We start from the raw sequence: 22,429 nt of genomic DNA, 5'->3' as shown, positions 1-22,429 counted from the left end.
ATATATATATATATATATCATTTGGATCATAGCTCAATGCCAGTTTTGTGGTGAATAAATTTTTAATAATACCCTCGTGATTAAACTTGCTATCAATCTCAATTCATACTGAAATTTGTTTGTTAAATTTCACGTGTGCGCTTCATATGAAAGGGATGAAAACATCATTTTAAGTATGGTTTACATAATTGTTTGGGCCCAAAATAATATTTTGGGCTAAGCTTAGAATCATTCTCGGCTCAATAACTTTCATCTAGAATCTTGTTATGGGCTGTCCAGTCAAGGTCGGTCGAATCCTATTGCGAGGAGGATTGGTTTAGATAAGGATGAGGTAGTTAAACCCTAGTGCAACAAGGAGTCTTAAAGCTGAAGATGCTTAGAGTTAGGGGATGAATCTAGGTTCGTGAAAGAGCTTGGTTCAAAGTCCTATAGGAGTTAGGATATGCCAAAACCTGATCAATTTGAATGAGTTCTAATCCGAGTACATCTCTAGTTCGGCCATGAAGGGGGTTCGCTGCTAGAAATAGAGAAAGGAGTGCATCATTAAAGGCCCCTTCAAATCAACACACAAATTGCCTTACACAAAGCTTTTCAACAACCTTGAGATTTTTACCTCTCCCCTTTCTTCCCGCCAACACATCTTCAGTTTGGATAAACAGCACTGTGAAAGTAATTGGTGACAGTTTGGATAGATAGCACTAGAGTCGTATAATCAGCCGACCAAGAAGCACCGTCAGTTTGAATAGACAACACTACTTCGAGGCCAACTGGTTATTTATTCAAGTTTTGGTCAACAAGGATTTCCAAGTCCTTGTTGGTAGAGATCATCTCATCAGCCTTCTCGGCAAAGTGAGGTGTTACCAGGTTACCGAGCTTGGCACATTGAAAGCCGAGTTTTGTTTTATGATTGGATATTTGCAAGTACATTTTTGAGTTCGACACTTTGACAGCCGAACCACTTTTACATTCAAGACATTTATCTCTTTCAAGTATTTGTGTCTGTATAATCTGCTGCCAATTTGGCATACTTATACTCTCACAAAAATAATTACCAAGACCAAACCCTATGCCAACGATTTGTGAACTTCGAAGAAACTAGTAACCTTGTCTTCAAACTCTAGAACCCGAAGGCCAAGACATGTTCCTTCCTCTGCCACAGTCGCGAGATCAAGAAGTTAACAACGCGCTCAACACCACATCAACATATTTTACTCCCCGACCGAACTCGACCGACGAGTTGGCACACCATGCACGCAACCAAAAGACGTAATTAATTTATTAGTTACTCGGCATGCGCGCTACATATGCTTGGTAGCTTTTAGGATCAACAGTAACACACAAGTTTCACAGCCTTGATAATGACCTTTTCACCCTTGCATATGGCGGACACAGGTGCAAGAATTGGCAAACATGGTCTGCGTAAATGAGATTTCGAGTTCATTCATGTAATACCCGAACCCGAATATTTAAAATAAAAAAAAAATAAAAACAGAAATATAAATAAAAAAAATAAAAAAAACGAAGATTCCAAGAAAGCGTTCACGCAATGCTTCAAGGCACAAAATCCCGAAAATGATTAATCGATCGGCTGCTAAAAACTGGATATAGAATCGATATACGCTCCCCATACACCATCAATGATATACATAACCACATACGTCTTCTACTGCATATGGTCTTCCGTCTGCTTGATCACACCCCGCATAATGCATCTTAATAAGATCTGACAACTGACGAGGTTGCAGGTCAGTCAGGTGGAACTAACAAAAACGCAACCCAAACACACTAATAATTACAACACATATGAAGGAGATATTGTTTAGCTAAGTCCGCCGACGGTAGCGAGGCGATCGAAAAATGAGCTCGGATGTTGCTCTTGTTACTAGTAAGGTTACTCCTTGTTCCGGGATGAGCGATCCTTCCGTTGCCCGCCAAGAATACGAGAAATCTGCAGACCTCTGCTGAATGCTTGGTTGAAGAGCATACGAGTCTGGAATTCGGAAACAAAAGGAAACCAGGCCAAGAATGCAACCGGGGTGAATAGAAGGAGACCCATAACAATCTCAAAGCCGCGAGCAAGAGTCCGAACTGATGGCCATAAACCAGCCCTGTGCACAACAGGCTTGCAAGCTTGTGCAATCTGACAAGAGACAGGGACCACAAAATCGCGTTAAGAAATTCAAGGACAAAGAAATGCACGAGCATCGTTGCTACAGGGCTGGATGTGTGATACTGAATTAAATTAAAGCAAGACGGGAGCATTCACTCACCAGAAGCATTCCCCAACCAGTTGGCATGAAAGCAAGAATGCAGACGATGATATCCTGCAGGGTCATGTGAGGCAACACAATCAAAGTGACCAAAATGGACACGAAAGTTATGAATATTAGTCCCTTGATCAGCCGGAACACAAGTTGGAAATCTGCGCTGAACTTTCGCCTCCCAACAGACACAGTCTGGAGAGAAACATAAACAATTAAGTTCCACAAAGGAAAAACATACAAACAATATTAATGGAATACAATTTTGTCAGTCAACCTTACATTGTGGCCTTTATGTAAATATCGATAATTATGCAAACTTGACACTCACCTTCATAACAAACAAAATAAGGACAATCACCAGCCACGAAATGCCATAAACCTGTTACCAAGTGAATTTAATATAACAATAAGTTCACAATTGGCACATCGATAGAAGAAAAGAAAAGGAGAATTTAGAGAGTGACCAGGTTAATTATTTACCATAACACTCTTGGTATGCTTTGCGATGTTCAGGTGATATACGAGCCCATACTGATAGATAAAGAACCGTAAGGATAACAGTATCTCAGCTGCAATACCACGTTTTCCGGAATATCGGAGATGCTCTTGTTCCTCCTCCCACCATGATTCCCAGCTTTTTTCAGGTGGAACACCTATACCCCCACGGTTGCTTATCCACTTATTCCAATCCGTCCAATCATCAACAATCTTTTGCCACTCAAACCCAGATGGATTGAACAGAAAGGGAGCAAAGAGCCAGGTAAACACCATAAACCACATAGATGCAGTGATCAAAATGTACGCAACAGCACTTCTATAAGTATGACCAAAGATCTGGTACACGACAAGTAAAATTAAGAGCTCAATGCCCTTAACAAAGTGGCTGCGGGAGTAAAGCCTATAGTTGTCAGCAAATTTGGCATGGAAAACCACAAACCCACGGCCTGTAGATCTATATTTCGCACCACCATGAAGTAATGTCCTTCCATAATAGTGGGTCTTCGTTCCAAGTGAAAATGTGAAAAATACCGGGGCCAATTGCAATTGCATCAATATGAATTCACTTAGTGCAGTTCGGAAACCCTTCTCCAAACCAATTTCCATCAACATAGGCAACGCCATCAAAAATCCTATTTGAACAAATGATTGAGACGCAAGAGCTACTTGAAGAGGCTTGTTGTCTCGAATTGCTCGTTGAGTGCTCAAACCCTCTTCAAGTCCACTAAGAACCAGATAAAGGCGTCCATAAAGGAAGACGTACACAGTCAGCACAGTTATCTGCCAGAAAAACATACCTCCGTGTTCAGAACTTTTGACTAGATACCTAATATTATTCTTAATTCTTAAAGACCAAAGTACTTAACATTTGATACCAAAACTAAAGATCAACGTACCAGAGTACTGTAGTAGAAACCAATTGTGGTGAAATAGCAAGACATCATTCGGAAAAAGTCAAAACGGTGTCCAAGTCGGTATATATCTCGACTGAGTGTCTGCTCCCCATTTCCATTAGCTATTTTCGCTTCAAACATAGAGATCTGGTTAAGGCCCACATCTCTTCCCTTCCCAACTTGTATGTACTCGTGATGAGTTACATTGCCTTCACGGAGTGTGGAATTAAAGCCTGAACCCCATACCATAATTAGAATATAATTGCCCACTGATAAATTGTGATAACGGATAATGTTCACTCAAATGACTTCAACTTACCAGCAAATATGTCTTCACTCAAATTGATAACCTTGGATGCTTTACTGACACCCCCTCTGGTAAGGTGAAAGAGCCTATCAAACACATCCGGATGACCATAATGGAATCGAACCCTGGATGAGCAGAAATATTAAAACAGAAAAACTTCGGAATGGTAAAATCATAAAATTAGCAAACTGAAAAAAAAAAAAAAAAAAAAAAAAAAAAAGATGAAAAGGTTAAGGGAATTAAACAAATGCAAGTACACACCCATGCATACGATACTAACCCAGTACACAATATTTGTCTGCCAGGATTTTTCGTTTCAAGTTTTTCTTTTCCCAAAATTTAAAGTGGACATTATGAGGTAATATAACTTACTTGAGAGGATTGGCCAACAGTCTCTGACCAATAGTGACAAAACTGTTTTCCTGATTTGACATGAACCAAGCTAGAGAAGAAACACTGGATCAGATCAGGAAAGAATGTTAGTGATACCTAGACATTGTCAGTTTGTTATACAGCAATACGCCCTTAGTAACAACACAACACCTACCTTCCAGTAAATATATGCTCCCTAAGTCCAAGAATTGTAGGATGCCTCACCCCATCATGCTTCTCGAGAAATTCTTGCAGCAAATTCCTCATCTTCAAGGCTTCTTCCATGTAGTTATCCTACAAGATGGGTCAGATTTATTAACATTGTACATTGGGATACAGGCACCTTGCAAAAGTAATGAACTAATATGTTATCCGCCAACATTTTACTTTTTGTAATTCAAAAACTTATTAGTCCAGTCAATCATCATTGTCTAAGCTCGCTCCCAGGAAAGTCAAATCCTGGATCAATCAGTCTTTTGATAACAACCACCATACCTGGTTCATATCCATTGTTTGCAAGCCTTCTCCACGTGTGAAAATAATGGCATGATTTTGATTCTCTGGTTTTCCTTCACCCAAAATAGCAGGTCCTGGAAGCTTTATGCGATAAATTACCTGCGCATAGATAACAATACAATTTAGCAAAGGATATTAAGATTTCAAAGATGACAAAACCTAAAAAGCAAATAATATACAATTATATGTGACATGGCCTGCTCGAGGATAACAGTTCAAAAATTCAAAATACCTGTGCAGACAAGGTTAAAACAGTGGACTAAGCTACAAACCTTAGTCCTTATTTACCTTAAACGACAATGAGCAATTCCCCTAAAAAATAATACATCTTTCCAATGTTCGAAATATGTGAGAACAAAAATGAATTAATCTACCGTTGAGACAGATATATAATCCTATTCTGTTTCTGACATAAATAAAACTTATTTGCTTCACAGACTATCTATGTCACGAACATATACTGAAATTAGGATTCTAAGCCAGCTGGTGTCCTAACTTTCTTAAGCAGTCCCCTAAATTAGGTTATTTTATTACTTTTTAGTTTTAGGTTTGTACCATAATTATAGTTGTGCTTTATTAAAACCCTTTCAGATATAATAAATACATTTCATTATCTCCCATATACCAAACCACTGCCTATCTGTCACTCATTCATCAACAGGCATGCAGTCAGAGCCCTTGCCACCCTCCACTCCTTGGGACATGTCAAGTTTCAGAAGTAGGTTTTCAGTCATAACTTGACAGCCAATAGGCCCAAGACAGATGTCCTTCTCGGCTTCTCCTCAGTCAGACTCCAGTATTTTTGCTTCTCAACAATGAAAACTTTCAGTTCTTTACCTTTATAGGAAACTCAACACCACATAGGTTCTAATGTCGATATGGCCATTGAGGATCAAACATTCAACGAAACATGCCTTACAATACAATACAATGCCATTCAGACTAAAATTCATAAGTGTAGATTATAAAGCTTACTTGGTCCAGATTTTGTACGGGCTCTGAAGAATCAATTGACTTTGGTAGAGCAGCCTTTACTAGAGTAGAGTAATAAACTTTTTGGTTCATCTTCTTGGAACTATCTTTGCTAGGCTCCTCAACCTCATCAATATATGCCACACGTAGTGATGGATATCTGTTGCAAAAAAATACGACCACCAATTAAAAGTTATGACAATCAGAAAATACCACCAGAATAATACTATCAGAAACATACGTTGTCATAAGCCTCAGAATGTCTTGAGCACGAGGATCACCAGATCGCTTGTGTATCCCATATAGTTGGCATGATACCACATATGTAAATTTCAAATCAGCTACTGCTTGACATTGTGCCCACAGTGACCTGCCTTCCTTTGATTGATCCTCAGAATTCAATTCTATGGCCTTATAGCCTTCCATTAAATCTGGAAGGTGATATTAAGCCAAGTTTACAGCAAACAATACTTTTATTAACTTTCATTATATCTCAATTCAAAAGAAGTGTAAAACCCAATGTCATGCAAAATAGGAAATTTATATAAAATAAAGGGTATTGTTATTAGCACTCCAAAAATCTCATTTGGCACTCCAAACTTTCTATAATTAGAAAGAAAAATACACTTGTGAGGAGTGTAGAATGAGATTTTTGGAGTGCTAATAACAGTTCCCAAAATAAAAAGATATAAAAATTAGGTACCATCATCTTGGGCCATATCGAGAAAAGACTGAAGCTCCAAAGCTTTCCGGTAGTACATCAATCCCCTTACTACCACCAGTTACGAAATTCAGTAAATACCAGAGTAGAATAATGTCCATAAAAAATATCTTGCCATCATTATGCTTTAAAAACACATGTCTAAAATATCAGCACATAGTTGGAGAGATACCAGTACGAGTCAGAGTTTGCCCTCTATATGATGCCCAAAGGCGAAGTTCTTCTTCCAATTCATCTGATCCTTTAAGCTCCTCTTCACTGGTGCAATTGACACGCTGAAGAAAATTGTTCCACTCATCTGTTTGCCAACAGAGAATCAGTACAGAATTAAGTACTACAGGAAATACAATACATTAGCTCAAATCTCAGAGAGTACAAACAATAAACCTGGGTAAATTTTTTGCAAGTAGAAGAGAATTGAAACCCCATCTTCATTTGGCACTTCCAAATCACGCAATGAAAACAGAACCTCCTCGGTGTAGTAAGGAGTTAAAACACTACAAGAAAAATTATTACTTTAGAAGCAAGTCCAACAAAAGAGAATAACAATCATATTTGCAAAGTTTCAGCAAGTTTTTTCATTTTAATCATATGGCACACTAACACTTGAGAATATACCAAGTCCTGCACATCATCTAATTTGCAAAGTTTCAGCAAGTTTTTTCATTTTACGGAAACCTTTCCTATAAAACTTCTGACCAACCATGTATCGACCTCAGTGCTCGGCTTGCAGAGATGCCTTTACCATAGTCTTTAAGATTTTTAAATTCTAAAGACTCAATGTTATGGTCACTGTAACCCTCTCCTCTCCTCCCCTCCCCTCCCCTCCCCTCCCTCCCTCATTTTTACAAGGTCCTAAAAGTACAAACCGGATTACACTGAAAAACACATCATTGTAAATTTCACCAAAAAAATGACTAATTCATAAATGATTTTTTTTTTCAATAAATAAAAGATAAACGAAGGCAAAGATAACGTACGAGAAAGAGAGCATATTTCGAACTTTTGGTGCTGGAGGCATGTCCATAAACAATGAATTTGAGAAGAATGAAATCCGCCTTCTAGCTTCTAAGTTGGACGGTACATCCATGGCAGACTCTTTTGTCGTAAGCAAAAGATAAAGACGCTTAATCTGCCAAAAAAAGGTAATTATTGAGGATTACAGGATTTACTGAAGCTTCAAATTTGCAATCATCTCTCTACCAATGGCACACCTTTTCCCTCCACGCCTCTGTTACTTGTTGAATAGGAAATCTGATAGCCCCAGAAGACGCAAACAACTGATACTGTTGAGGTTGATCAAGGGGCATCATCCCTTCATGGCCAGACGCGCCATGGATTGAATCTACCAAACTACACAAAAAAATGACAATGTAAGTAACGCTTGAATATGTAAATAAAAAATAGTATGCAATCACATCACAATGTGATACCTGGATATATGGTCCTCCATCATTATGTCTCTAGTCACTACCTCCAGCATGTCCTGGAACAGAATCACAACTTGATCCCTTTCATCCTTATTATTGTCCAGCTGCAAAACTCAAGCAAACTTGGTGAAGACCATTCATCAAACTGGCTGAGAAAATTATAAGCTAAACCAAATCTAAAATCTTACCAGATGTTTGATGAGCTTAACGAATTGATCATAGAGGCTAGGAAGAGCACTCATCTTGTATTCAACATCAGGTCACCCGCCTCTATGTGCTTGTCAACCTCAGAAAATATATAATCTATAACCCTGAAATCCAATTAATTTGGCTTAGCAAGTGGTATGCAAAAAGTTAATTCTTACTAGTTGAAAATTGTGCACAAATCTTAGATGAAGTTTTATTTTCTCCAATGTTATAAGGCACTGCTTATTATAATAAAAAAACCTACTCTTTCTCACGTTCTCCCTGAACCAGAAGCTTGATTATGTTCCTAAATGAAGCATAACATTCCAAAACAGCACAAGACATGTAATTGTCAGCCTCAATCCTCTTTTTCAACTCTTTATCCTTGCCATTGCTGTCCTTGGCCATGTCTAATGCTATCGGGATCTGATGGGCACACACACAATCAATATGTGCATATAGGGATTCGAAACTTTCCTAAGAAGTACGCTAAAACTAACCTTGCTGGCAAGTAAAAATGGAGGCCACTGAGTAAGGCGGCCTAAATCACGATCAGCCCAATAAGGAACAAGCAAAAGGTTCATCTCCCTGAGAATTAAGAAACCTTAGCACACAACCAAAAGAAAGAACACTACAGAAAGAACCTGGAAAAGATTCAGCACCATAACATTGAACTACTACAAGAAATCTAATATAAAAATATCCATTGCCAGAAAACCTATTGTTTATAAGATCCTCCTCTCGGAAACTGCTTATTATCTTGTTCCATAATTGAGCAAATCTTGCTGCCTCTTTCTCTTTGTTGACTTCAACCTGGAAGAATTGAAGCATTAGTAAATTAATACAACCCCATGAAAAGGAAAATAACAGTAACAAATTTTACATAAAGAAAACAAAGTTAACCTGAGCAAAGTTGCGAGACAAAGTAGCCTTCAGTCCTTTCTTCCTTGGTTGACTCTTTTCGGCCGGAATCAAACGGGCATTAAAAGCACCAGGAAGTGATTGAAAACGAGATCTCAGCATTCCTAATGTTCGAATCTGCAACCAATTTAAGAATAAGCACTAAAATCTTAAACACAATCTTTTATACAAATCTAAAAGAATGGAGAAGAATTAGTTCAAAATCATAAAGAATAATGTTAAATGCAGCACCGAATTATCATGTTTAAGCCCCTGGAAAGCATATAAATAAGGAGATATAGGTATAGAAAAGAAAGAGCTACATATTATACATACATCCCATTTAAATGTGAAAGGTGAAATTTAAATTCTACTCTCTCCAGAACTTCATGAAGTCTTACATGAAGTTATTTCAGTTTGTATAGACAAACCATCAGAACTGCAAATCACGTATAATTTGTAACTTCAAATCATGTAAGACTTCAGAACTTCATGCAGTTTGTATAGACAAACCAAAAACCTCAACAACTCTTGCAGCAGAAAAAAAAAAAAGGAAGTTTGATCAATAATAAACACACGAAGCTTAAAAAGAAGCTAATTTGAAAAGTAGAATTAAAGAGCTATTTTGATCAATAATCCACTAACCTCTCCAAGACGACGGAATGCACCATAAATTCCTCCAAATATTGTGGAGAAAATGGCATACCAAATCTGGGTATCCATAAAATACACCTGAAAGGATTTGAGCATAAGAATACAATATACTGGAGCGGATAACAAGAAAACAACAGCTATGAAATCAATATAAACCATACAAGGATAATTGGAGCCCAGAGTGCAATCACAACACCGATATTGTTCTTTGCTGCAAGGAAAATAAATACATGATAAACAACATGTTGAGGAACGAGATAACATTAAACTGCAAAGAAGCCATTTGATACATTACCACGGGGAAAAAACTCGTGCCACTGAAAATTAGTTACACGTACACTCATGATGGCTTTTGTTGGACCAACTAAAGGTTTTATCTGGAAAGGAAAAGAATCATCAGAAACAAACAAATGGACCAAACAGAAGTAGAAACTACAGTTTTCCCATTTATTGATGTATACCCTATGGAAAGCATTAGGCTATGTTTTATACCCCACCCAGTTTTCCCATTCCACCCTTTATTGTTTTGTAGATTCATGTACTAACACATAACCCGTAAGAGAAAAAAGAGAAGTCCAATGTGGTTAAAGGAGACACCTCTATATAGTAACTGAATGCCAGCTTGGTAATTATGAGAAGTACCCAAAACATTGTGTACCTGAATAGTTTCAATAGATAGAAACACAGGTTATACATAGAAGACAATGATAACAGATAAGAAGCAATTGCATGTATCTTCTTTTTTCTCTTTTGATTTCCCATCCCATTTATCTTCGGATCAACGGATTCTTACTTGAAAAGGGAAAATGTGCTCTCATGCATTCCCCTCCCGACATAAAGTCGAGGCTGCAAATAATAATGAATTCAGGCTATTCAGCAAATGTTAGGTGATAAAAAAATGCAAAATACATATAAAAATATCAGAACCTGTTCCACTTACCTGTGACCACCACATCATAAACGTCACAATCTTATAATTTGATCTCTCAAGGAATCTACGAATAAATGGGAACAGAAACAGCACCGCAGCCAGCATGTTTGGTGACAAGTAGATAACAACAGCCAAGATAAACAAAGAAGGTTGATGTCCACCATTGCCAAACCAACTTTTGATAGTTTGAGCAAACGCAGGAGGGTTTTTCCAACTATATGCATAAGTAATCGGTAGAATTACCACCCACCCAGCAGCTGTGATGACCTTCAAAATGTATCTCAACTTAACATGGAATGACATACTCCGCCTACCCTTCCAGCTAAGAATTACATCTAGAAACGCTGCACAAGTCAAGGAAAATAATCAATCAAAATTCAACAACTTCAGCTTGGTATAATGAACAGTGAATACACGATAGCAACAATTGGTACATTCAACTTGGTCCAATGCTGAGTGGCACTCCATTCTGCCAAACCTGGCTATGATAACCAACCAATATTGACTGGTATCACATTGAAACAAAATTGTCTTTGTTGTCTAGTTTAGTGATTATAGCTTAATGATCTAGTAGCCTAGGTTAGTATCTTAATATATTTTGAAAGATTACAGAAAAATCAGAATAGGGTATCACAGTACATCTTTATGGCCGTTTTCATTGGCCAGATGAATGACACTATTGCACACATTACTTTTGTGCATACCATGTAATCCAAGACTTCTAAAAACAAGGTCAACAAACTATCAAATTCTAATTCAACATAGTAATATCACACTTAGGTATTACATAAAAGGGAAGCAGTAGCACACAAAGGCCTAGAAAACAGAGAGAACAATAATGAACTGCAGCCACCAACACCTAATAACAAATTTAATTACCTTGCCCAAGTTTCAATACAGCAGCAGTTATGAAGACAGACAATGCTTTCGTGAATACATCACCATTAAATAATGCAGTAGGTTGCCCCGAGCCGTTCCAAGCAACAATTATCATAACCTTATAAAAATAAAGGTAAATTTCAGCAGTGTCATAGAATCAAGTACAGCTCACAGAAGATTAAATGGAAGGATAGACAGAACCTGTAAACATAGAATAAAGAAGCTCCACATGCGGTCAAAGCTTCTAAAAATATGCCAAAATGATCGTATCTCAACGAAATTAACTTTCCCCACCCATCGATCTCCACTAGCTGGCTTTTTATCCTGAATATTATATCAAGCAAAAGTTATGCATCAGGTGAGAAAAGCCTCTCTCAAATTGAACAGTAGTCACGGTACTAAGTAGCACCAGCAGAACAAAAATATGATTTTTTTCAAATATGATCATCAGTCTTATCAAGAACAGTGTCCAACAAATTTCCAAATAAAGTGTATTGAAAAAAATCTTATCAATCACAAACTCAACACAATCTCAGCCATGATCTCAACTGTTATGGTCAGCTACGTGGATGCTCATCTATCACCAACAGGCAACAGAGACAAGTTTAAAAACTCACCTAACACTTAACTTTACTAGTACTATTAGTTGCTGATTTTTATTTTCTCCTTCCTATGTCTTAGAAGGCAGTTCCATTCAATCGGAACTAACTTCAATTTAAACTTGCACAAAAGAAAGTAATTCCAAAAATACAGATTCTCATTATGAAAGGGACAGTAACAAGAAAGAGTAAAATAAGCATGACTGACCTCGTTAATTTTATCAAAATGACGCTGATCAATAGGCATGCAAAAGAAATCAGCACCTGCACGCATTGGCCAGCCTAACCGGAAACAATCCACTGACCTACAGTCTCACAAAGAACATAAGAACTAGAGATATACAAATGAATGGGAAGGGGAGGCCAAGGGGGAGAGAGACAGATAGAGAGAAATTATATGTTTGTACCAAAAGTACTCATTTAAATCATCATAATTTCTCCACTGGGAATGCTTTGATTTCCCTCGTTTACTCCTTTCAGCCTCCTTTCAAGAGCAAAATCACAGAAACATGATGAGATATAAGCAATATGCAACAATAAAAATTCATCTTTTATTTTAGAAAGGCACCCTAAAACATGATGCTCTCCCCACCTGCCCAGCAGGATTTAAGAAAGGCAAGATGCAAGCCATTCTTTAGGAGTGAGGTACCACTCTTAAATTTATTGAAATTATAAAAAAAAAAAAAATCACGTAAAATACATACTTTTGCAATCACTTCATAAATTGGAGTCACAACTTTTCTCAAGAAAGCCTCTTCTTCGCCACCATAGGCTGGCTTCACATTCTCTCCCGTCATTGGACTGACATTCCCAGCGAGCATACCATACAATTCAAATGCCATCTACAGAAACAAATGAAACAAATGAAACAATTAAACACCCATGCATGTGCATTGGAGAGAAAACTTCTATGAGACTATGAGAGCATATCCACAAAAAAAAAAAAAAAAAAAAAAAAAAAAAAAAATGTAGCATGCTATTACAATTTGAATGCTATCAATCTTCTTTTTTTTTTTTTTTTTGTTTTTTTTTTTTTTGTTTTGATATAGAGACAATTTTCACATAAAAATATTAACAAACATAAAATCCTACAAATACGTCAGAATCAAGAAGGCAAACTCCCATTCCAATTTCCATTTGAATGACCCCGAAAGAGAAACGTTGAGAAAGAAAATTGTAATTTTAATATTGGTAATGAAAAAATGCCATAGAATTGTCGCACTTGTAACAAACAACAGGCTACATCTAAGCATACATGGTGATAGATATAACAAAGGCACTCTGGCATGAATCTCAAATTTGCAGCTTCCCCCCATATCAGAAGATATAGACCCATGTATAGTAGTTTGCGCTGTTGCACCTCTTGCTGTATTGTTGGTAACCTGAAAAAAAGAACCAAAATAGCATCGAATTAAATAGAGTGACAATTAATGGGGGAAAAAACTGATATAAGCAGAATATACGCTCCCATTCACATTACACAGGCACGAAATTTCCTAATTTCAAAATGACATTCCATTTCTGTGTCAATCACCGCACATAAAAATAGAGCAGTACCATTTATTTGTGACTTGTATCAGTTGTGCCCCCTTGAACACACACACACACCCAAGAGCAACATGCCCACCCAACTATACTATGGAATATAACCAGCATTATTTGAATTCCAGGTTACATGCTCAGTAAGATAAGTATGCAACTATTATCAGTCAATTGACATTGGTATAAGACATCTCACCAAAGGCTACTTTTCCGGCCCAAATACTTGCACCATTTTTTGTAGTTCTTGAAAAGCTTCTTCATCACTTCTGTCAATGCACGATCATCCAACTAACCAAAAAAAGTACAGAATTATGACACAATCAAGGATGAAAAGATCTCTGCTAATTCCAAGAAAGCACAAATATTAAGGTTTTACCTGCAGCACTTTTCAGAAAAAGACAGAGGATACATTAATATATTCTAATTTCACAAATTGGTTATCTTATATGTCAAACAAATTCTGTTTCAATCAAACTATGAACTGTCTCTCTGTGAGGCTTAGTAACACTAAAAATTAATGAAATGTTCTCATTCCCCGCCCTATTCAGAAGATAAAAGATACTAAACATTTCCCACCATAACTTAGTTATGACATAGCTTAAGATAAAAGTTCCATAAAGCAAAGATTAGAGGTGCTCAATTTATTTTGTACTGTTTCAGGGTTGAAAATCAACAAAGCAAAGTGTTCTTTGGCTGGAATAAACTCAGATTGTGAGAAATTAAAAAGGTTGGCAGATTCTTGGGGTTGTGAGGTGGGTGGTTGGCCAATAAAGTATTTGGGTCTCCCTCTTGGGGGTAGACCAAGAGCACTTAGTTTTTGGGATCCAGTGGTAGAAATAATGGAGAAAAGACTTCAAAATTGGAAGAAGGCATTCTTATCCAGAGGAGGCAGATTAACCTTGATTCAATCTGTTTTGGGAAGTTTGCCAATCTACTATATGTCCTTGTTCAAAATTCCTAGCGGGGTGATTGGACGCCTAGAAAAACTAATGAAAGGATTTCTTTGGGAGGGGGTGGAGGAAGGAAAGAAAAACCACCTGGTGAAGTGGGAGATAGTTATAAAAAGTAAGGAGGAAGGGGGTTTAGGAGTAGGGAATTTGAGGAATCAGAATGAAGCGTTATTGGCAAAGTGGTTGTGGAGATTCCCAAAGGAACCAAATTCTCTCTGGCACAAGGTGATAAGAAGCAAGTATGGGATGCAGGATAATGGGTGGAATGCAAATCCTCCATTGCGGGGTTCAAGTCGAAGCCCCTGGAAAGATATTTCGTGTGGTCTCCAATCATTTCTACAATGTTGCAAGTTTGAGGTGGGCAATGGGGAGAGGGTGAGGTGTTGGGAGGATAGTTGGTTGGAAGGGGGACCACTGAAAGATCAATTTCCTAGATTATTCTTGCTATCGAGAATGCACAACCAGAACATCGCAAGTTTTGTGGATCTTTCTATCAATTCTTTGAGCTGGAATTTCGATTTTAGGAGAAATTTGAACGAGGAGGAGATAGAAGAGGCGGCTAGATTATTACAGAAAGTGGAAAATGCTCGATTGTCCCAATCAAGAGCGGATGACAGAAGGTGGAAACTGGAATTATCAGGATTGTTCACTTGCAAATCCTATCGCTCTTTCTTGAGCAACAATGGGATTGTGCAACACTTTCCACCCTCTTCTCAGATTTGGAAATCAAAAGTTCCGCCGAAGGTCAAAGTTCTTGTGTGGCTAGTGGCTATTGGGAGGCTCAACACTTGTGATCAAATTCAAAGGAGAAGTCCTTTTATTTGCATCTCTCCCCATTGGTGCAGTTTGTGTAAAGCAAAGGAGGAAAGTGTTAACCACATTTTTCTTCATTGTTCTTACACGATTCAACTGTGGTGGAAATTGTTTCAGGAGGTTAGAGTAAGTTGGGTCATCCCAAAGGGTTGTTTCGAGCTTCTAAGTACTAATTTTGAGGCTCTAGGAATTGGGAGGAAAGCTAAAGCTTTGTGGGGTTGTCTGGTGTCGGCAGTTTTTTGGAACGTTTGGTTGGAGCGTAACAAAAGAATTTTTGAGGATTATACTGGTGTGGGGGTAGCAGATATATGGGGAAGAATAAAATATTGGGCAGCTTTCTGGGCTTCAGTTTCAAATGAATTTAAGAATTACTCTCTTTCTCACATACTGTGGGATATGTTAGCAGTCGTAAAATGATTTTGGTTGAGGTTGTCCTACTTGTAATCTGATCCTCTGGAGGGTTTTTCTTGTTCTGTTCTTGGTGGATTTCTTATCCACTTCTGTGTATTATACTTTTCTTTTCTAATAAACTGTTATAGTTTCTTCTCAAAAAAAAAAGATAAAATGGTTCATAAAGCTAAGAGTTTTCTCCTTTGAGAAGAAAGTCCACATTATTTAAGTGCAACAACATTAGTGCAAGAATTGTGGCATTCTAAAATAAGCTTTTGAGAGTGTCATCAGCTAAACCGCCAACGTTTCTGAGAAACACCACCTCCCCAACTCAAGAAACGTGGGTACCTCATAGATTTGCACCCAAAACTTTTAATCCTTTATTTTTCTAGTTGAGCAGAAAAAGAATACTCTTGGTTTTACTGTGGACCGCTGGCAACACATATAATAGCACTCAAAATGGTTCACTAAAGGAAACTCGACAGTAGCATAGTCAGCAATGAGGAGGCCTCACTGTTTTAGGAAAATGTGAAACGGCAATACTGATTTACAATAACACATTTACTAGATAATATTCATGTCATCTGCCAAACATCCATGCCAGATACATACCTTAGGTTGTTGATCAGGCTTTGGAAACTGCCTTATGTGCACATTTGCAAGCAAAAGTATAAGGTGCTCCCTCTGATTTGCCACATTATCCTTCTGAAAATTGATTAGGACAGTCAATGAATATTGGTTAAAAAAAAAAGAAATGCATTGCATTCCAACTGAAGAAGAGTAGCATTAATAAATAGGGCCACAAGGGCCTTACCTGCACTCTCAAGGTGCAAAAGCTGTCTAATTACGTTACCTGAAACCCAAACATTGACTGAAGCCAATCCAGAATGTCTTCCTCGTTTTTCTTATTGTCATCCTTTGGCCGAGGAAGACCCCTGGTGTTACGAAGAGCAAAAACAGCAGCTTGTACCTGCAAACAACATATCATTTGAGCACAAGTGAAAGCGGAGGTATACATACAAATAAGAATAATAAGAATTGACCTCTGGATATTTCATAATTGCTTGATTTGCACTATCAGGATCAAGTGGAAGGATATTGTAAGGGACCAAGAGCTGTGTCTTTTCTGTAACTTTATCATGAGCTTCCAAAATCTGCAAGCACCAAACATAAGTCCATTACCAAAGAACACTCCAACACACAGGAAACTAGTAAAATACAACAGCGGTTAAATCTTGACACTGAAAAATAATCGCCATCATATAAAGTGCTGAGAGAAAGGAAAAGAAAAGCTTTACAAATCAGAAATGGAAAGAGTAACAGAGTTGTACCTCACGATCAACTTCCATAGATTGTGTCATTGTAACAGCCTTTAAAACCTCAAAGAGAACATTGGCAGTCTGGTATGCCTTGGTAAGCTGTGCACTGTATAGAAGGAAAAACCACCATCAGACAGAGCAAGGAGCAATTATACTAAGCACTCCCCCTAACAAGACCAACAATCTTCCAATGAAACCCACCGGTCAGCTTTATGAGTACTTGACAAAGCTTGAATATATTTTTTGTAGTAATGATGGTAGAAGCTCTGCATTTCACGTGCATCACTTTTTTTAACTCTTCCCTTGAGTGTTGGATCATTCTCCTGAAAAATAGAGAAAACTTTGCTTAGAGAACAGATAACACTAACAAGAAACAACTAACTTTTGGTTTTTAGAAACAACTAACTTTGATAAGATTTTTAAGATCCCATGTTAATCTCATTAGAGAGAGTATCAACATTGCAGAAAAGCAACTTTTTCTTCTTGTTTTGGGTGGAGTTGTTCGTGGATCTAACAACTTGGTCATGGAACAGACTCACTGCTCTCAAACCAAGATTTTCCTGGCATTGTGTGTGTATGTGGTTATTGAATGGTAGAACTCAGATAGACACAATAAAGGGTCCATGATAGTTACCTAAAAAGCGTACAGAAGTTCAAGTCTGTATGAAATTTTACCTAACTTTGATATAAATTCATTAGTACTTTTTCATGTCACACTTTATGGTTCTTTGACATGAAACCACAGTGCACTGAAAAAGTTCTTCGGGGATTTACACGTTCCAGGCCTGAACGTGTTATAAAAATAAAGAAACCAATTTGACTTGAAAACAGAAAGTAAGTTTACTTCCACAGAGCCTAAGATAAAGAATTCCCCCCTATGAATAAGGTTTAGGGCAAATTTTCCACTAAGACCAAAACATGTCTGCAAGCACTGTCCACTTCTCTAAAGATGGCAGTTATTTGTCAGCTTGAGAATTTTAAAAAGGTAGTCACCCAGAAAACTGCATTAAGCAAGCATCTAAAGTTGGCTTAGAATATGACTACAAATTAATCACTCAATGGATCTGCAAGACATAGTCTTTCTAAGATTCAGCCCAAAATCAGAATAGCCCATAGACATCATTTTGCTTTCCATTCTTCCCTTCATTAAGAAAGAAATTCAGTAGAGGGGATCTAAAGTTGGCTACAAAGAACTGAAGATTCATACAACAAAACCAATTTCTAAAGAACTGCGTACAGAAATGATGAAGAGCTTTCGTCCTGAGATGTGAAAAACTTTATGTACAAGGATACAAAATAATTGAGTTCATACAAAGGAACAAATTTTTAAAGGACTAAGCATCGCTGTAGCTGGAAAAATATACAATTATGAGCTTTATATGAAGATAATTAAATAATACAGCGTATACCCTTTCAAGACGTTGAAGAAGGGCAGTTTTAAACTGACGAACGCCACGTCCACTAGAAGTGGGATCCAGCCTATGAGCCTTCTCAAAGGCATAAAATCGACCTACACAACATCCACCACAGAATTATATCTCGTATGGCCAACACAATAAAGTAGAACAAGACTGGGAACATTTAAATGAAAGAAACAAGATTGCCCTAGTGGAATATTTTAAAGATGGTTCATATAAAGAAAGAACCACCAAATAATATCAGTCAGCCCTTGTTTCTCAAACCAATTTCTAATTTCCACAACAGGTGTAAGAAAAGGTGTGTTACTATATATTTACTTTAATGAGACAGTGGACCACATATCAGACAACATAACTCAACTCTGACTGTGCAACGTGCACACATAGAATCTCTGAAAAATATAACAGACTTCTAACATAACTAGACAAACTCCAAAGCATCAATACATAGATGAATCCTCCATTCGTAAATATTAGATACAGAAAACGCTCTTACAAAGAAGCCACACATCCACCTATGCAGAGAAACAACTGTGTGTGCATGTGCAATCAAACCGAGCACAAAATGCATAAACGATCAAGCAAAAAAAAGGCTAAATTGCATTGCCTAAGCATTAGTTAGGTACCAACTGCATACAAAAATTAAATAATCTCCAAAATGCAAATGAAGAAACAGACCCAGATGAAAATAAATACTTAAAGCTCATTAATTCGCAATTCCAAACAAGCAACTAACTAAAGTGAAAAACTTACAGAGATAAGCAACTCTAGGATTGTGCGATTCGACTTCATTGGCAACACGAAGAATGGGAGCGATTTCGACAAGGGAAGAGGGCACGACCTCACTGTCGAATGCCGTCTCCCCAAGGTTCCCGGCGGTCTGGGTTCGGCTTATCCGCCTCTGCAGTGCCTGCTGAGGTGGCTGTTCCGAACCACCCCCTCTCGACGACGACGCCATTTTCCTCCTTCACTTCCTATCAAAACTTCAGAGCTCAATCCTTCCTACTAAAACATATAAAATTCCAACCAAAAAAGAAAATTTCAAAAAAAAATTCAAAATTTGAACAAATAACAGAAAAATAAAGCTACAAACTTAAATAAACATAAAAAATAGCGAGAGAGAGATTACCGTCACCACCGGAGCAGAGAAGCTAAGCCATGAAATCCAGCATCTGAAACATGCAAGAGAGAGAGAGAGAGATATATAGAGATTAAATGCTAATAATTTCCAAAATTTGAAAAAAAAATACGTAAAAAAATGGAGAATGTGATGGAAAAGGAATGTGGGAAAGTCGAGAGCTTTACAAAAACAACAGAAAGACGAGTGCTTTGCAGTGAGGGTGTTTCCAGTAGAGAAGAAACCCTAGGAGAGAGAAACTGAAAAGCAGATAGAGAGAAAGGGGGGGATGCTGGAAGTTTAAGCTAAAACGAAGGGAAAGCAAAAGGGTGGAGGGGAGAGAGAGAGAGAGAGAGAGCTGCTGGAATGCTCTTCCTCCCGAAAGAGAATTTTTCTACTTTTTTTTTTTTTCAACTTGTGGGCCCAGATTCTTGAAATCTAGTTTTACGATATTGCCCTTGTTTGCCTGCCATCTTGCAGATTTGAATGACTGTAATGCCCTAGGAGATTGCTCCACTGCTCTTCTTCTGGGGTTAAATTTGTAACTAGGGCAATGGGTACTTCGGTCAGAAAATTTTTGAATATCACAAAAGTTAAAAGATTCGGAAGTATCCGAGGTTGGCTTGGAAATAATGAATAGACAATTTCGGTCATCCGTTGTTGCTTTTACTTCACTCCTCTTCTGCCCTACCAAACGACACCAAATAGGGAAGGGTCAAAACGGTAATAACAACACATGTTAAACCGCCGTAACAGCTGACTGTGGAGCTCAGGATTTTTTTTTTTTTTTTTCGATCTATAGATTTGTTAGATTAAGTAATAGACGAGTTCAAACTCAAGTTGGTGTAAGAGTTTCACTTATCTTCATTGCCATGGTAGAGGCCCAACTAATTTTTGTTTACTTAAGGTTATTATCTTCACTTCAAGTTTCAGTTTCAATTTGTTTGGATGATGAAAAGTTATGTATTTATGATGCGTTTAATACGTAAAAATTGAGAACAAGATTAAATCCAAACACGATTAGTTGTCATGCATAATTCAATACCCAACTTTGGAGAATTATGCTCGTTGTGAGTGTGTTGTAGAAGTACTTTTTGATATATTATTTGTTAAGTTGTCTAGTTGTACTATTACTTATACCATCTTTTTTATAAAAGTAAGACCCGTTAAAGTATGTAAGTTTTGTCTTTATTAGAAAGATTGTACGAATAAATGGTAAGAATAACATTTTAATAAATAAATATAAGAAGAATGGAGTGGAGGAATATTGTAAAACATGGAGGGTAATTTAGGACTTTCAAATACTGTCTAATTATCATGGGTTGAGATTGAGATATGGATGTCGGTTTGCTTGTCTGTAATCCAGGATTTAGTAGCGCGGGACCCGCACGAGCGAACTGACACGACTTGCGAGGGAATGAACGACTGAACTTATTGAAGAAGGTTGATAAACGGTAGAAAAATTAAAGAAAGTATTAATTATTCGACCCCAACATAAAAAAAAAGTACTTTTTTTGGTACAGTCCACGTCACTCACATGGATAACATAATATAATATAATAAAAATCATGTTTACGGATGCATTTTTACTTTTCATATATTTTTATTAATTTTTCTCATTGCATTTTCACTTTTCACATATTTTTATTAATTTTTCTCATTAAGCCCATTTCTTTGAAATCCCACTATAGTAATGCCAATAAAAATAGAAAATGAGAGACCCAAAGTAATGAGAAAATTACGATTCATTCAAAATTTTAATTGTTTAATTCACGAGAAGCCCTACCTGCAAGGTCGGGGTGGACTTCGTGATCAGGTTAGCTCCCATTCGAATTACGTTGAGGGGGTATTTCCATCCTGAAGTTTTGGGTTAGATATTTTAAAACTTGGGGTTTTTATCGAAAATAAAAAAAAATATGTGAGAAATAAAAATAGTTGCGTGAATAGAATTATTTAATATAATATATGTAGAAGTATGCAACATAGTTTGTGATTTGGGCCTCTAGGAAACTTAGCCCAAGGGTCCCATCTAATGGACTGAGAGACGAAAGAGCAGTCCAATTCAAATTCACTAGGTTGAGGTTTTAGTAGCCGGCCCAATCGTGACAACAAGAGTGAGTTGGTCTATTTTCCCGTAAAAACTTATCGCACTGCTCATCCGATCTTCCCTCACTAGAAATATGTATATGAAGTTTTTATTTCGATTTGACGTTAATATGTCAGCGGTGCTGGTCGCAACAGTAATAACGGTGGGTGGTGACAGTGGTGGTGCCAGTGTTGGTGGTGAGGTGAGGTGATGGCGGAAGCAATGGTGGTGAGAACGAGGTGAGGACAACATGGTGGTGACGTAGTAGTGAAGGGTGGTTGAGTAGTGAAGGGTGACGTAGTAGTAGTGAAGGGTGGTTGAGTAAATCACCAGCCCCAGCCCCATACCCAGTGGCAGCATAAGTGCTTTGAGTAGTAAATCAGTTCACCTTCCCCCAGGACTGTTCCCTGCATGTTATAGAATTTAACCCATGTATAGTTTGTTTGTGCCTTTAATTATTTCTTGTGGTGGAATTAATTTGTTCCCTTAATCATAATGTAATTTCATGATTTGAACAATTCAAATTTTAGAATATCACCACTAGATCATTATTGCAAAAATTTATTCAAAGATCATTTAGCTCTTTTATTATTATTGTGGACATTTCATTGTTTATCGACAATTTCTTGTTTGTCTATTTATCATGCCACACTTAGATAACTAATTATGACT

The 22,429-nt window shown here is 37.4% G+C and overlaps 1 protein-coding gene across 1 annotated transcript; it reads right to left on the bottom strand.

Moving 5' to 3' along the window:
* Window positions 1-1,573: 1,573 nt before the first annotated feature.
* On the bottom strand, window positions 1,574-20,018 carry LOC103963946 (callose synthase 3). Its single transcript, XM_009376827.3, is given in 45 exon segments — window positions 1,574-2,140; window positions 2,271-2,456; window positions 2,593-2,643; window positions 2,745-3,542; window positions 3,659-3,888; window positions 3,975-4,087; window positions 4,335-4,418; window positions 4,510-4,628; window positions 4,830-4,949; window positions 5,826-5,982; window positions 6,064-6,253; window positions 6,526-6,594; window positions 6,716-6,841; window positions 6,931-7,040; window positions 7,524-7,675; window positions 7,758-7,896; window positions 7,977-8,077; window positions 8,162-8,229; window positions 8,232-8,284; window positions 8,425-8,585; window positions 8,660-8,747; window positions 8,878-8,972; window positions 9,063-9,197; window positions 9,705-9,791; window positions 9,875-9,924; window positions 10,009-10,090; window positions 10,311-10,371; window positions 10,507-10,559; window positions 10,654-10,988; window positions 11,524-11,641; window positions 11,725-11,847; window positions 12,331-12,427; window positions 12,530-12,606; window positions 12,827-12,964; window positions 13,378-13,504; window positions 13,861-13,952; window positions 16,430-16,522; window positions 16,671-16,787; window positions 16,861-16,971; window positions 17,149-17,242; window positions 17,338-17,459; window positions 18,546-18,646; window positions 19,308-19,559; window positions 19,684-19,726; window positions 19,860-20,018. Coding segments are annotated over 43 exon segments (5,877 nt in total). The 5' UTR covers window positions 19,513-19,559; window positions 19,684-19,726; window positions 19,860-20,018; the 3' UTR covers window positions 1,574-1,891.
* Between the last annotated feature and the right edge of the window lie 2,411 nt (window positions 20,019-22,429).

This window comes from the organism of the source record quoted next, unplaced genomic scaffold (genome assembly GCF_019419815.1).
Source record: "Pyrus x bretschneideri cultivar Hongxiangsu unplaced genomic scaffold, Pyrus_bretschneideri_v1 Contig5, whole genome shotgun sequence".
NCBI lineage: Eukaryota > Viridiplantae > Streptophyta > Magnoliopsida > Rosales > Rosaceae > Pyrus > Pyrus x bretschneideri.
This window is presented reverse-complemented; position numbering and strand designations above follow the sequence as displayed.